Genomic DNA, 14,949 nt, shown 5'->3' with positions numbered 1-14,949 from the left:
CCCCCTCACCCTCCGCCTGCCCCCCTCACCCTCCGCCTGGTCTCTCTGAAGCTGGGAGACCCCTCTGTTCCTGAAACTTCCCCTCCTGGGCTCCCATGGCTCTCTTCTCTGTTTATCTGCCCGCTTTCTCTAATGCTCTCCCGTGATCTCTCCTTCTCTTCGGCCCCACATGTTGGCGCTCCCCTGGGTGGGAGCTGAGCCCTTGTCCATCATCTCCCTCCGTGCAGCCTCCTCTGCGCCTGCCAATTTGGTTGGGTCCTCATGGGAGGGGCACCCTCCCCCGTGGATTCATCTCCGCTTCCTCCTGAGCTCCAGGCCCAACATGGGAGCATCGGCTGCACATCTCCATCCCAGAGACCTCACACGCCCCAAACCTGGCCTGTGCCCTGCACAGCCCCGGTGTCCCCACTGTGCCCATCACCTGGGTCGCTGCAGCCACAGTCGCCGATGCCCAGGGGCTTCCCACGGGGCCTCCCATGGAGCCGGGCTACCCTGCGCCCTCAGGCCTGGCCCTGCCCCGCTCTGAGGAGGAGGTCGCCTTCCTCGGACGGGGCTGACCTGACTCATTGTCTCCCGGTGCCTGGCTCACCGGGCCGTGGGCTTGGCAAGTGTTTGTTGAGTTGCATGACGTGAGCCCAGTGGGGTCTCTGTAAGTGCAGGTCGCTGAGCAGGCGACAGAGACGTTTGAAACTCCTGCAGCGTTTGTTACCGGCCGAGTCCCATTCACTCGGGAGCAGAGAGCCAGCAGGAGGTTACACACGGGCTGCAGTTGCTCACGACAGGATAAGCTCTCGGGCACGCCGTGGCTCGGGCTTTCCCATTGGTCCTGCCATTTCCGTTTGCTCACCTTTAAAAAATACAAACAGGACCAGCCAGTGTTGCTCAGTGGTTGAGCGTCGACCTATGAACTAGGAGGTCGCGGTTCGATTCCAGGTCAGGGCACGTGCCCAGATTTCAGGCCCGATCCCCATTGTGGGGCGTGCAGGAGCAGCCGATCCATGGTTCTCTCTCATCATTGATGCTTCTCTCTCTCCTTCTCCCTTCCTCTCTGACATGAATAAAAAAAATATATTTATTTTAAAAAATACCGAACAGCAACCCCTGTGGATCCAGAGGTGCCCAGGCGTAGCTCCCATGGCCTGGCGTCCTGACAGGCCCCGGTTACCCCCAGGCCTCTCGCCCGCCCGGCGTCCAGGCTGCCGCTCTGAGCAGCTCTCCCAGGGGCCTGGCCGCCCATCGTTTCCTGCACGGATCACGCAGTGAGCCTTCACGCTGGCGTGCGGGCCTGTGACTGCGTAAATCCTGTCTCATGGGTCTGGGCTTAGCGACAGGGGACACTGGTCCTGCACAGAGAGATGAGCAGCGGCAGGTGAACCGTGTTGCGGGAAAGCCAAGGACATGCTCACGCTCCCTGCAGGTCCGCATCCTCCTGGTGCCCGCGGAGAACCACGCCTACCAGATCCTCCACCGGCAGTCGGTGGACAAGTCCCGCGAGTTCGTCGCCAACTGTGGAGGGAACAGCTTTTATATTGAGTGAGTACTTCCTTGTGGAAAGGCCCGGAGGGCATGCGGCTCTCCCACATTCCCGTCCTGGAAGGTGGGGGCTCCCCGGGGCCTGTCCTCCCCTCTCTGCGCCCAGCGAGAGGCATGAGGCCGGGTCTGGGGCAGGGGGTGCCCTCTGCATGCCTTGTCCTATGATGGGTGCTGTCATGCACATCCGGGCAAGACCCCCACCCTCAACGGGGGTCTCCACGAGGCACCCTCCCAGCGGGGATTCATGGTCACGCAGGAGTTTCTCTTCCCCTCGCTGCTTCCTGGGGTCCCACCCCGTTTCCTGAGACACCCCACGGGCACCTCCCCTGGGAGGCGTGTCAGACCCAGTGCCCACCCTCCTGTGCCACCTGACTGAGCAGGAGCCTCAGGCCAGACAGACACCATCCTCTCTCCTGCTCCCTGATGCCCAGAGCCTGGTGCAGCCCGAGTGTCAGCCCCAGTCTCTCCACAGACCTGCCTGGGCCCCCACAGGATTCCTGGGGAACCCAGGTCCCTCAGGCAGCTGGGGGCAGAAGTCCCTGAACATAAAATGCTCAGAGCAAAGACTCTGAAGTCAAGCAGCTGTGGATTTGAGTGCCTGCTCAGCGACCCTATAGCTCCGTGGCCTGGGGAATGTTGCTTACCCTCTAGGGGCCTCAGTTGCCCTATCTGTGAAATGGGCGTAGGCCAGCCTGGTGGCTGTGAGGTTAAGTGAGAGGTAGGGAAAGCTCTGGGCACACAACACTCAATAGATGTTGACGATCCACCTGCTCCTCCTCATTATTGCGATCAGTGTATCATTAGACACTTAGGTGTAAGTTCTTGATAATGCTTTATTGAGATATAACCCACATCTTATACTACTCATCCTGTAGGTAAATTTTCACCCTGTTACCCCAGCCCCAAAGCTTTCCACCCCCAGCCTTAGATCTTGTGGGTGTTCTGGAGTGGGGGGCAGGGGGCAGCTGTCCCTGGCTGTGTGTGCAAGGCTGGGGCTTTCTCCCACGTTCTCCCAGACCCCAGAGTCACAGTCCCTCCACAAGACCCTGCTGGTGGGCAAGCGGGAGGGCAGGTGGGATGTCTCTGGGCACAGCTCCCAGGATGTGTGAGTCCTGTTTGTCTCCACAGCCCCCAGACGGCCTCCGGGTTCTGTAAGGACTCCGCCAGGTCCCTGGCGGCGCTCTACCATGAGGGCGCGCTGCCCTGTGAGTGCCACCCCGCCGGTGCTGCTCGTCCTCACTGCAGCCCCGAGGGCGGCCAATGCCCTTGCCGGCCCGGCGTCATCGGTCGGCAGTGCACCCGCTGTCAAACGGGCTACTACGGATTCCCACACTGCAAACGTAAGTGCCCGCTCAGCCATCCGGCGGCTCTGTTCCAGGTGCACAGGCTCCATGGGGCGGCCTCTGTCCCAGATGCACGGGTTCCATGGGGCGGCCTCTGTCCCAGGTACACGGGTTCCATGGGGCGGCCTCTGTCCCAGGTACACGGGTTCCATGGGGCGGCCTCTGTCCCAGGTACACGGGCTCCATGGGGCGGCCTCTGTCCCAGGTACACGGGCTCCATCGGGCGGCCTCTGTCCCAGGTACACGGGCTCCATGGGGCGGCCTCTGTCCCAGGTGCACGGGCTCCATGGGGCGGCCTCTGTCCCAGATGCACGGGCTCCATGGGGCGGCCTCTGTCCCAGGTACACGGGCTCCATCGGGCGGCCTCTGTCCCAGGTACACGGGCTCCATGAGGCGGCCTCTGTCCCAGGTGCACGGGCTCCTGAGGGGGAGTGGAGGCAGGGCCAGGGGCTACCATGCCCTGAGCCAGAAGCCTGCAGACCTTATCTAAGACCCATCCTGCTGCCCCAGAAGCAGGTTCATCCTGCTGCCTGAGATGTAGCCTCGGCACAGAGTCTCCACATGAGACCAGCCTTGCCAACGGGTCCTGCTCCTGATCCCAGCCTGGCCCAGGGCTCCATGCACTGGGGTTGGATGCACTGGGGTGCATTGGGTGCATTGGCCTGCTAGTTTGGAGCCCCTTTGGGAGCCTCCAGGGACGGCACAGGCCCCTCTGGACCTCTGGCATGGACTCTGGATGGGCCACTGCTCTCCTGTCTCCTTTTCAATCCCAGCTGTCACACCAGGAAGGAGATGGCACGTGCACACGATTTTCTGGAAGGACTTTGGCAAAGGGACTGTTGACAGGTGTGAGAGCAGGCAGCCAGCCAACCAGGGAGGTGGCACCCCAGAAACAGACCATCCAAGGTCGAAAGGGGGCGGGGCCACATGAACATGCAATAGTGGGCACGTGAACAAGGGGACGGGGCCATGTGAACACACTGGAGAAGTCGCCTGAGGATGGAGGAGGGGCCACGTGAAGATGGGAGGGATGCAGCCAGGAGCCCCCAGAAGCTGCAGAGGCAGGAAGGACCCTCCCTGGAGCCCTCTGAGGGAGCACAGCCCCCAACGCCCTGATTTCAGGTTCTGGCCCCAGAAGGGGGAGAGCACATGTTCCTGTTGGTTGAGGCCAGTTTGTTGTCATGGGAGCAGCAGCCCAAGAAATAGACCCTCCTTCCCCTCCTTCTGGGGCTTTGACCGGGTTCTGGGCACAGCTGGGCCCTGTTCCCAGCAGGGGAGACCTCCCCCCCTCAGACTTCCCCCCGCAGGGCTCCCGGGGAGACCTTCCCTGTGTCTGTGCCTCGGCCCTGCCTCCCGCTCCCCGGGCTCCTGGGCAGCGACAGTGCAGTGGGCGCACCAGGCAGCTGCTTGGTGGGAAGCGCAGGCCACGCACTCAGGGACTCCCCGTCCCTGCGGAGCCCCAGCGGCAGATGGTGCAGGGTCCTCCCCGGCCCTGCCCTCACCTCCCGGGCCTCCCCTCCTGAGTCCAGCTGGGCCTCCGCTTCCTGGGGCACCTGGGTTGACAGGAGCCAGCAACTGGGTGGTGGTGCCCATATTCCAGATGCCAAAACTGAGGCTCAGAGAGGGGAGCAGAGGTCCCGACCCCCAGCCCACCTCCCCCTCCACTCAGCCCAGCTCACAGCTGTTCCCCCAGCTGCCGCCTGGTTGCCATGGTGTTGGAGGAGGAGGAGGAGGAGGAGGAGGAGGAGATTCCTGAGAAGCAATCCCAGCAGCTGACCCTCCTTCCTCATCCCTCTCTCCAGCTTCAAAGCCTCCTCTAGTGCAGGTAGGCGGGGTCTCTTCCTGGCCAGGCAGCCAGGAGCAAAGGAGGTCAAGGAGGCAGAGGGTCCAGGTAGTGGGTTCTGGGACGCCAACCTCACCCAGCAGATTTCCTGGGCTGGGCTCCATCGCCCTCCCACAGTTCCCAGACCAGGAGGGCCTCCCTGCCTCCCTGCCTTCGCACATGCAGTTCCCTCCACCTGGAATGCCCTTCCTCCTCCTTCAGGTCTCAACTCCACTTTAACTCCACAGGAGAACCTTCCCTGAGTCCCTCGGGGCTCCCCCTGCGTCCTCCACCCACCCCAGTCAAGCCGTTTTCTGGGTGATGCTCTGACGGGGCGGTGAGGTCTTGGGGTGCTAGCTCTGCCTTTGTACCTCAGCCCCTGGCACAGACAGGTGCTGAGTAAATCCAGAAGGAAGGGAAGGAGAGAGGGAGAGAAGGGAGCAAAGAAACACCTCTCTGGACCGTGAGCACCTGGCACAGGGCTGGGCACGGAGCAAAGCCCACTCTCTTCCTGCCTCCTCCACCTGAGCCTGGGTTCCAGCACCTTCCGCCTCACTTGTGTCACCGGTGTCACACACCCTCTACCAGGAGCCTTCAACAGGGTCAGCCTCGGCCCGAGAAAGGGCCTTCATGTCGGCTCCCATCAACAGTGCCACCATGAAGAGAGCCTGGCATTTTCCGCCCTTGGAAGCTTCTAGAATCCTGGCCGTTGGTGCAGCCCTGCTGGGTCGGGCAGCATCTCACCTGCACGTCTCTCTCTGTCCCTGCAGCGTGCAGCTGCGGCTGGCGCCCCTGCGAGGAGACGACGGGGCGGTGCCTCTGCCCTCCGCACACGGCCGGGCCCCAGTGCCAGGTCTGCGACGCCCACTCCTTTGGCTTCCACCCCCGGGCGGGCTGCCAGCCCTGCAACTGCTCCAGCGCGGGCACGGCAGTCACGGTGGGCACCCCTGAGTGCCACCTGGACCACGGGCAGTGCAGGTGAGCTGGGGCATGGGCCCGCTGGTTCTCCATGGAAGGGACGATGCGTCTGCCCACACCGGACGTTACTCCCGATTCTCATGGGCCCGAGGGCTGCACGGGGTCCCCTCAGGGCGCGGTTCCCCGTCCAGATAGGTCACGTGTGGAGTCACTTGTTCCCCAGGGGACCCAGCAGGGCCTGGTGGGTGAGGGCCGGTCGCCTGAGCCCACAAGCTGCCCGGCCTGTTCCCTCCACCATCCATCTTTTTATTTCTTTTTTTTGGTTAATCCTCACCCCAAAGTATTGTTCCCATTGATTTTTAGAGAGTAGGAGGGAGAGGGAGAAACATTGATGTGAGAGAGGCACATCGTTTGCTTGCCTCCCACTCGCGTCCTGACCAGGAATCGAACAATCCAGGTACGTGCCCTAGACTGGGAATCGAACCTGTGACCCTTTGGTCCGTGGGCCGTCATTGTAACCACTGAGCCACCGGCCAGGGCTCCAGCATATTTTTAGTGTCAAAATGCACGTGTAGAGTTACCAACTTCTACGTGTCCCTATGGGGGGCGCCTCGCCACTTGTATTTAGGGCCGGGCTCCACCCTTCCCTGGGTTAGCTGGACGTTGTGAAGGACAGGGTAGGACTCAGGCTGAAATCCTCAGGCCGGTCCCTCCCTGGGGCAGCCGGACGGGGTGAGCCACATGCACCCCCTGCTGTGTAACCCACCGTCCAGTGCCTCCAGCCTCTGGTCTGGGAGGCGGGATCCTGTCCCTCATGCCGTCGCCGCTCAGTCCGGCTGGTACGCTGTTCACCTGGGAAGCCCGTGACTTCGGCTTTGAGGTTTCAATGCAGAGCCTGCCGGGCACCTGTCTGAGCCGGTGTGGGGGTCCTGTGTGTGTATGTGGCAGGGGGGACGGGGGGGAGGGACATGCTGGAGAACCTCCTGGGAGGGGCTGCCCGGAGCAGCGAGAGGTCCTGGCACGACTGCTGAGACACGAATAGCAAACGGCTGTTTCCATGATGAGAGGGAATCACTGATGGGCTGCCTCCTGCTGGGGATCGAGCCTGCAACCCGGGCACGTGCCCTGACGGGGAGTGGAACTGGTTCATGCTCGTGGTTTGAGAAGGATAAAGACTATCCCTCTCCCTTCCTCTCTCTAAATGCAAAAATCAAGTCTCACTCAGCTCCTTCCCGAAGGACAGGGGTTGCTTGGCACGGGGCCTTCCTTAGGTTTGATCGCTGCCTGCTGCACGCCCCCAAAAGGGGATGAAGCCCGCACCCAGGCCTGTGCCCTCCCCAGAGTGGAACTGGTGGCCTCTTGGTCCCTGGCTTGATGCTCAATGGCTGAGCCCACCTGCTGGACTCCCGTTCCTTTCTTTTCCGATGAAGTGAAAACATGTACAACAGATTCCCTCTTCCTGTCCGCACCCTCGAGGCTCAGGCCCGGGCTCTGCTGCCTCCGTTCTGCCTTGGCCATCAGCACCGGGGTCCCCCTGGCCGTGGATGCACCTGGCCTGCTGTAGAGATGCCGACGGCTTCCACTTCCTTTGCTTGGGTGTAGGTGCAGGCCCAGAATCTCAGGACGGCGTTGCGACCAATGCGCTCCTGGGTTTCACCGCTTCCCCGAGTGCATCCCTTGCCGCTGCAGCAGAGACGGGACAGAGCCCGGAGTCTGCGACCCGGAGACCGGGGCCTGCCTCTGCAAGGTGAGCCTGGGCCAGTGCGGCCAGGATATTGGCCGCCAATCACTGTGGAAGCTCTTCATGTCCAGTCAGTGTACAGGAATATATGGGAAATGGGACGACCCGTGGTAGATGTGGAGGCTGCAGACCTCCCTAAGAGTCTGGTGACAGGTGCAACCCTCTCCAGAAAATCACACACGTCTTTAAAAAAAAAAATTATATATATATATATATATATATATATATATATATATAATATACAATTTATTTCAGAGAGGAAAGGAGAGAGAAAAAAACACCAGTGATGAGAGAGTCATTGATCGGCTGCCTCCTGCACGCCCCACACGGGATCGAGCCCACAACCCAGGCATGTGCCCTGACCGGGAATCGAACCGTGACCTCCTGGATCCTAGGTCGACGCTCACCACTGAGCCACACGGCTGGGCTCCCACACACTCTGCCTACAATTCAAGAGGCTCAGAGGTGCCCTAGGAGCCTGTCCCTGGTTGTGCCTGCTGCCGGGCCCCAGGTCCCAGCGTCAGGGGGAGGCCTTGGTCCCGTCCGACTGAGTCCTGCCGGGCCGATTCCCTGCCTTCGAGATGCCAGCGGGAAGGAAGTGCTCTACGTGTGTGGGATACAGGTTTAAACCAGTGGTTCTCAACCTTCCTCATGCCGCGGCCCTTTAATACAGCTCCTCATGTTGTGGTGACCCCCAATTTCATTGTTACAAATTGAACATAATTAAAGCATAGTGATTACTCACAAAACAATCTGTAATTATAGATGTGTTTTCCGGTGGTCTTAGGCGACCCCTGTGAAAGGGTCATTCGACCCCCAAAGGTGTCGCGACCCACAGGTTGAGAACCGCTGCTCTAAAGGCTCACACAGCTGGTTTAAACAATGAGGCCGTAAAGAAGCTTAACAATCACGCACCATCATCTCACGCTCTGTTGGCATCCCCGTCCTGGCAGCCTGTGCTGTGTTTCGTTCGTGCGGGTAGGTTACGGCCGTCCGGACCCCGCGGAGGGAATGACCTCTCCTTCCGTGTTTTCCGTAGGAGAATGTGGACGGTGCCGAGTGCGACGTGTGTCGAGAAGGCTCCTTCCACTTGGACCCGGCGAACCCCCAGGGCTGCACCAGCTGCTTTTGCTTTGGGATCAGCCGTCACTGCCACAGCACCCACAGACGGAGAGCGAAGGTGTGCGGGAGCGCGTCGGCCTGTTTCAGGGAGAACATCCGAGTGAGGGCGGACGGATGGGCGTGAAACATGAGGGCCATGGGAGTGTCTGGGTAGTACTTTGTTGTTGTTTTAAATACGTATATTTTTATTGATTTCAGAGGAGGGGAGAGTGGGACAGAGAGAGAGACATCAATGATGAGAGAGAATCACTGATCGGCTGCCTCCTGCACTCCTCACACTGGGGTTGGAGCCCACAACCCAGGCCTGTGCCCTGACCGGGACTCTAACCATGACCTCCCAGTTCATAGGTCAACACTCAACCACTGAGACTCGCCGGCCGGGCCGGGCTGTATTACTTTGTTAAAAGGCTGAGCCTGGCCCTGGCTGTGCCTCAGCCTCAGTGCTGTTCCCACAGATGCTCTCCTGCCCCATCCCGTCCTGCAGGGTGTCAGGCCCCTGCTCCAGCGCCTGGTGCTCACGGGGCCTCCCTCACCGCTCCCCACACCATAGCCCACCTGTCACCCTCTGCCCTATTGTATGATTAGTTCTAAAATGTGTTTATTATCTGCCTCCCTCCCCCACGTGCGCCTGAGCTCCGGTTTAGACCAGTGCCCCAGCAGCATCTGGGACACAGTAGATGCTCAGTGGGCACCGTTAAACACATGGCTTTGTGGTTCCTCCCCTGCTGCTTCTCATCAGCTCATCTTCTTCCTGTGTTACTTCCTTCTCAGGCCTTTCACCACATCTTCTCTTTGGCCCCTTTTTTGTTACTGTGAATCCTCACCCGAGGATATTTAGGCAGAATGAAGGGAGGGGGAGAGACAGAGAGAGAAACATCGATGTGAGAGAGATCCACTGATTGGTTGCCTCCCACATGTACCCCGTCTGGGGCCGGGATGGAGCCTGCCACCCAGGTACGTGCCCTCGACCGGAATAGATCCCAGAATCCTTCAGTCCGCAGGCAGGTGCTCCAACCGCTGAGCCAAACCAGCTGGGGCTCTGTGGCCACTTTTTAAATTAACTCCATGAAAGTAAAACGTGTGTTGCCTTCATTATTCCATGAACCAGTAGCCTAATACTTGCTTCTTTGTGCGAGTGTTGTCTTGTATCCAACAAGTATTCAAAGAAAGATTTCATTTCCTGCCTCCTAAAAGGAGTGCAGCCTTTAACTGGGAAAAAGTTAGTTTGTAAACCCACTCTGAAGTCTCCTCCCTCTGCCCCCAGGGAACCCGGAGCCTGACTCCTAACCTCTGCCTTGCCAGCCCTTCGCTCCCTTCCTCTCACCATCTAACTCCTGGCGTCCTTTGTGATCAGGGACATAGTCAGTGACGAGGCTCCATAGAGCAGAGTGACGACAGCCCAGCACTGCGTTCCACTCCACGTCTCACACGCAGGAGCTCACCGTAACGGGAGCCCACGGGACTCGTTGTTACTTATGCGCTTACCCAGTGTCACTCGCACATTGATGGGCGCCTACTAAACGTCAGGAGTCAGGATGTGTCTGGGCACAAGGATAACCCCGCACCCCCTGCTCTCTGCCCTCCGGGGACCCCAGGGCAGGGCCTGTGAGGCCAGGCGGCCGCTCGTCTCTGGCTCCTCTGCACAGCCCAGCTGTGGCGACAGGCCCCATCCCGCGTTCCCACCTGGCTTTTGTGTTCCAGTTTGTGGACATGATGGGCTGGCGCCTGGAGACGGCGGACAGGGCCCAGATCCCCGTCTCCTTCAACCCCGGCAGCGGCAGTGTGGTCGCCGACCTCCAGGAGCTGCCCTCCACCGTGCACAGCGCCACCTGGGTCGCACCTCCCTCCTACCTGGGGGACAAGGTAGGTGCCACCTGGGCCCCCCTCCCTCCTACCTGGGGGACAAGGTAGGTGCCACCTGGGCCCCCCTCCCTCCTACCTGGGGGACAAGGTAGGTGCCACCTGAGCCCCTCCTTCCTACCTGGGGGACAAGGTAGGCGCCACCTGGGGTTTCTAGCTCTGTGTGTGGGGAATGTGGATGCTCCCCCGTAACCCGCTCCTGCCTCACGCACACGCCTCTTCACCTGCACAGGTGGGCCACGCACTGGTTATCTTCGCTGCGTAACAGGTTTCCTGCAACACTGACTTTTTAAAAGATAATATATATATTATATACATACATGTATACATATGTGTGTATATATATATTATATATATATTATTGATTTCAGAGAGGAAGGGAGAGGGAGAGAGAAAGAGACATATCAATGATGAGAGAGAATCATTGATTGGCTGCCTCCTGCACACCCCACACTGGGGGATCAAGCCCGTAACTGAGGCATGTGCCCTTGACTAGAATTGAAGCCGGGACCCTTCAATCTGCAGACTGATGCTCTCTCCACTGAGCCACACCAGCTCGGGCAACACTGACTTTTAAAGCAACAAACTGATGACCTAACCTGGTTTCTGAGGTCAGGAGTCCAGGAGCGGATGCTCGGGGTCCCTCCTGAGGGTGCGGTCGAGGTGTCAGCCAGGGCGTGGGCACCTGGGCTGAGGGTCCACCTCCAAGCTCACCGGGTTGCCAGCAGGTCTCTGTTCCTGCGGGCTGTCGACAGGAAGCTCAACCACGGAGCCATGCCAGCTGGGCTACGCTTTTTTTTTAACAGAAGGACCTTTTACTTGAGAAGCTCCATCACGCTGCGCGGTTTAAGTGATCTAAAGTGGGCAACCTGTGGGACGTTAAATACCATCTTCAGTCCGCTCGCTAGCGGCCCTGTTAGCAGGCTGATTGTGTCTCTCTCCAGACCCTGGGCCCAGTACGTCTCACATGAGCGATGCTGCCGTGGTCTCTTCATGTTTGCCTGCTGACCACGTCCCTCCCGTTTCAGGTCTCCTCCTACGGCGGCTTCCTCACCTACCAAGTCAAGTCCTTCGGGCTCCCAGCCGACATGGCCCTTCTGGGGAAGCAGCCCGCCCTGCAGCTCACTGTGGGTACCAGCCCGACTCGAGGGACCGAGCGGGCGGCCGCCGTCGCGCCGATTCCCTTTAGGGCAGCTTGACGAGGGGCTGCGAATGTCTCGATGGCGTCGTTTCCAATATTTGTAGAAACTAAATGAAGGGTAGAGCATGCAGTGCCTGCCGGGACCCCTGCCCCACCCCCCAGGCCCAATGTGCTTAGTGGCTCATAACGTGATTCTCATAAGTTCACTTTTATGTTTTATGTTTTCATCTTTCAGTTTCCTTTCACAAATGCTTTCGAGCCCTTCCTGCCGACAAGGCCACATGGCTGGGCTCATAAAGGGCAGGCAATGCCTGTCCTCAAAAAGAGAGTCACCTCAACCTTTGCAAAGCACCTTGACACGAAGCACCAAAGGTGAGAGTGACGGCTGAGGGAGCCGTAGCTGCCACTAAGACCACTGCCAAGCAGTGCGGTCTCCCAGGCTCGTTCTCTGTGCCGAGTCTCGCGAGGCCAGGCCATCAGCACACCTAGATGTTACTGCCAACGCGTTGGTTGTGCAGACGGCTAGATTCACAGAGAGGTGATGCTCAAAATGTCTCCCTGATTTCTCCCGGGAGCATGAACCGTTCCTCCGCTGTGTCCAGGCTGCTGTGATGAAGAGCCGACTGGGCATGTTTCTCAGGTTGAGGTTTAAAATGATCTGTGATTGCAGATAATCTCTTCTTTCTGAAACACGGCTCGAAGGCATTCCTGGCAGGTCTGGTGCTACCACAGAGAAGCTGGGGCGCGTGTGTGTGTTGGGGTGGGGGTGCTGACAGTGGGCGCTGGCCTCCCCTGTGCCCTGTGCTAGGGAGTGGGTGCAGAGCTGGGTGGACAGGCTGAATCCAGAGGGTGAGGAATGTAGGGCTGGGTCCCCCCAGTCCCCCAGGGGCCAGCCCCGAGGCTCCCCGCTCTGCAGGCTGCACTGCGGCCTGGCACCTTCCTGCCCACCCCACCCCCCAAAGCGCTTTCTTGCTACCACAGTCCAGTCTGTAGGCACCTCATGTACTAACTGGGAGGCACGGCTTAAAATTTTTCCCCATCTTTTTAGCCATCTTTTGTCAAGAGAATTGGGGGTTCCTGACTGTGAACACGCAGTGTGTTGGGTGGTAGCATTTCGCTTCCTTGTCATTCATCCTTTGCCAGTCAGTTTATTTCCCAACAATTTTCTAGAATCAGGCACTTCATGCAACGCATGCAGATCCACATAAATTTGTTCTTAGCCTGTCCACAGCCTGAGGGCCCAGCCACAGCCTGAGGGCAGGCGTGCTTTTCTCTGAACAGGGTCAGCGCATGTCCGTCGTCCACGAGGAGCCGAGTGACCCGCGCCCGGACAAGCTGCATCACGGGCGGGTGCAGCTGGTGGAGGTGGGTGACCTAAGGAACATGCCTCCCCGGCTCTCCATGGCCCTCTGTTCACAGCTTAGCCCTTTCACACAGTCGTGCTTTTTAACTGACTTTGTGAGTTAAAAAATATGAATTATATGAATCCTCCAAATATAAACATAATTTATATCTCTCAGTATAAAACGAGTTATAGAAACTATACGGAGTTTCATCCTCACAGGGCTCTGTTTGTGCCATTTTTATGGCACTGAGCGCTGTCCGTCCTCTTTGTCTTATAAACCCCAGGAGCCTCTAAGTGCTACGGCGTGTCCTCAGGTTCCCTCAGTGCTGGGACCTGGTGAGTGTCCAACAAATGCTTGGGACCAATTGACGGAAAAGCCACAAAGACGTCTAACATCAAAGAATAAGAAAATGTGGTTTATACGTGGGAGGTTGGGGGGAGAGGGGTGGAGGAGAAACAGCCCAGACATTGAATTTACTATAAAAGGCTTTAAATCAACATTTTAAATATGTCAAAGAACTAGAGAACACGATGCCTAAAGAACTAAAGGAGAATAGGAGAGCCCTGTCTTACCAATTCATATGTTGAAGCCCTGACCCCAGGGCTGTATTTGGAGTAAGGAAGTGAGTAAGGTTAGATGAGGTCATAAGGGTGGAGCCCTGACCTGGGGGGATGACATGTGCCCTCTAGTGTGTCCTTATAAGAGGACACATCGGGGAGCTCACTCTCCCTGCCGAGTAGGACAGTGCGGAGTGGCCATCTGCAAGCCAGGAAGAGAGTTCCTAACTGGCTGGCACCTTGACCTGGGATTTCTAGCCTCCAAACTGTGATGAAATACACCTTGTTTAAGCTGCCTCGTCTACGGTATTTTGTTATGGCGGCCAGAGCTGACTAAGACAAGGGCTCAGCAACAGGTTTGAGCAGGCAGAAGAGAGAATCACACAACTTGAAGAAGTTCAATTGAGATTATCTGGGGAACAGGAAGAAAAGAAGGTGAGGCAAAACAAACAGAGTCTCAGAGATAGTCAGAAAAAATGTACCAACACGTGCACAATAGGAGTGCCAGAACGGGGCGGGGGGGGGGGGGTTGGAGAAGTAAAGGCTGAAAACTCCCCAAATTTGATGAAAATCATTAATCTACACACCCAAGCTCAACAAACTCCAAGTATGATAAATGCAAGAAATCCACATACAGAAGCATCATAGTAAAGTTGCTGAGAGACAGAGAATCTTGAAGGCAGCATGAGAGAAGCACTGTGTCACATACATGGGGTCCTCAATAAAATTACAGCTGACTGTTCACCAGAAACCATGGAAGTTGGACAACAATGGGCTGAGACTTTCAAAGTGCGGAAGGTAACACTGTCAACAAAGAATTATATGTCCAGGAAAATGTACTTCAAAAATAATGGAGAAATGAAGACATTCTATTATAAACAAAACTGAGAAGATTCATCAACTAGCCAACCCTCCTTACAAGAAATACCACAGGGAATCCTTTAGACTGAAATGAAAGGACTCTAGACAGTAACTTAAATCCACATAAGAAACCCAACACAGGTAAAGGTAACTACAAAGGTAAATAGAAAAGGTAGTATAAACATATCTTTTATTTATAACTCCTTTTTTCTCCTATCTGCTTTAAATGACAGCTGCATCAAGCAACAATTTTAAATCTGTGTTGGTGAGCCTACAATGTATAAAAGTGTAAGTTATATGACCGTAGCAAAAGGAGCAGGGGAGGGAATGAAGCAACTGGAAGCCACGTTTTTGTATACTGTTGAAATTAAGTTGGTATTTATATAAATGTCCAGCATCAGCAAGTCCATAGAGGCAGCATGTGGCTTAGCAGGTGCCTGGGCCTGGAGATGGGAATGGGCAGTAACTACAATAGCCAGGAGGGTGCTTTTGGAGGTGGGTGGAAATGTTCTAACATTACATTGTGCTTCTGTAAATTTACTAAAAGTTTTATGCGTAAAGTGAGGGAATATTATTGTATATAAATTATACCTCAAACTGTTAAAACATAAATTAAAATTATATAAGAATTATATTTATGTGTTAACTAGAGGCCCAGTGCATGAATTTGTGCACTGGTGGGGTCCGGCCAGCCCGCCCCGATCG

General features: G+C 57.1%; 1 protein-coding gene across 1 annotated transcript in view; it reads left to right on the top strand.

Annotated features, from left to right (window-relative positions):
• Window positions 1-14,949, top strand: part of LOC106694687 (laminin subunit alpha-3-like) — a 97,406-nt gene that overhangs the window by 78,230 nt on the left and 4,227 nt on the right. Inside the window, 8 exon segments of the mRNA XM_023745727.1 lie at window positions 1,418-1,533; window positions 2,662-2,873; window positions 5,469-5,676; window positions 7,219-7,363; window positions 8,397-8,579; window positions 10,181-10,342; window positions 11,368-11,466; window positions 12,762-12,845. Coding sequence (XP_023601495.1) covers window positions 1,418-1,533; window positions 2,662-2,873; window positions 5,469-5,676; window positions 7,219-7,363; window positions 8,397-8,579; window positions 10,181-10,342; window positions 11,368-11,466; window positions 12,762-12,845 — 1,209 coding nt within the window.

Source organism: Myotis lucifugus, unplaced genomic scaffold, assembly GCF_000147115.1.
Source record: "Myotis lucifugus unplaced genomic scaffold, Myoluc2.0 scaffold_574, whole genome shotgun sequence".
NCBI lineage: Eukaryota > Metazoa > Chordata > Mammalia > Chiroptera > Vespertilionidae > Myotis > Myotis lucifugus.
This window is presented reverse-complemented; position numbering and strand designations above follow the sequence as displayed.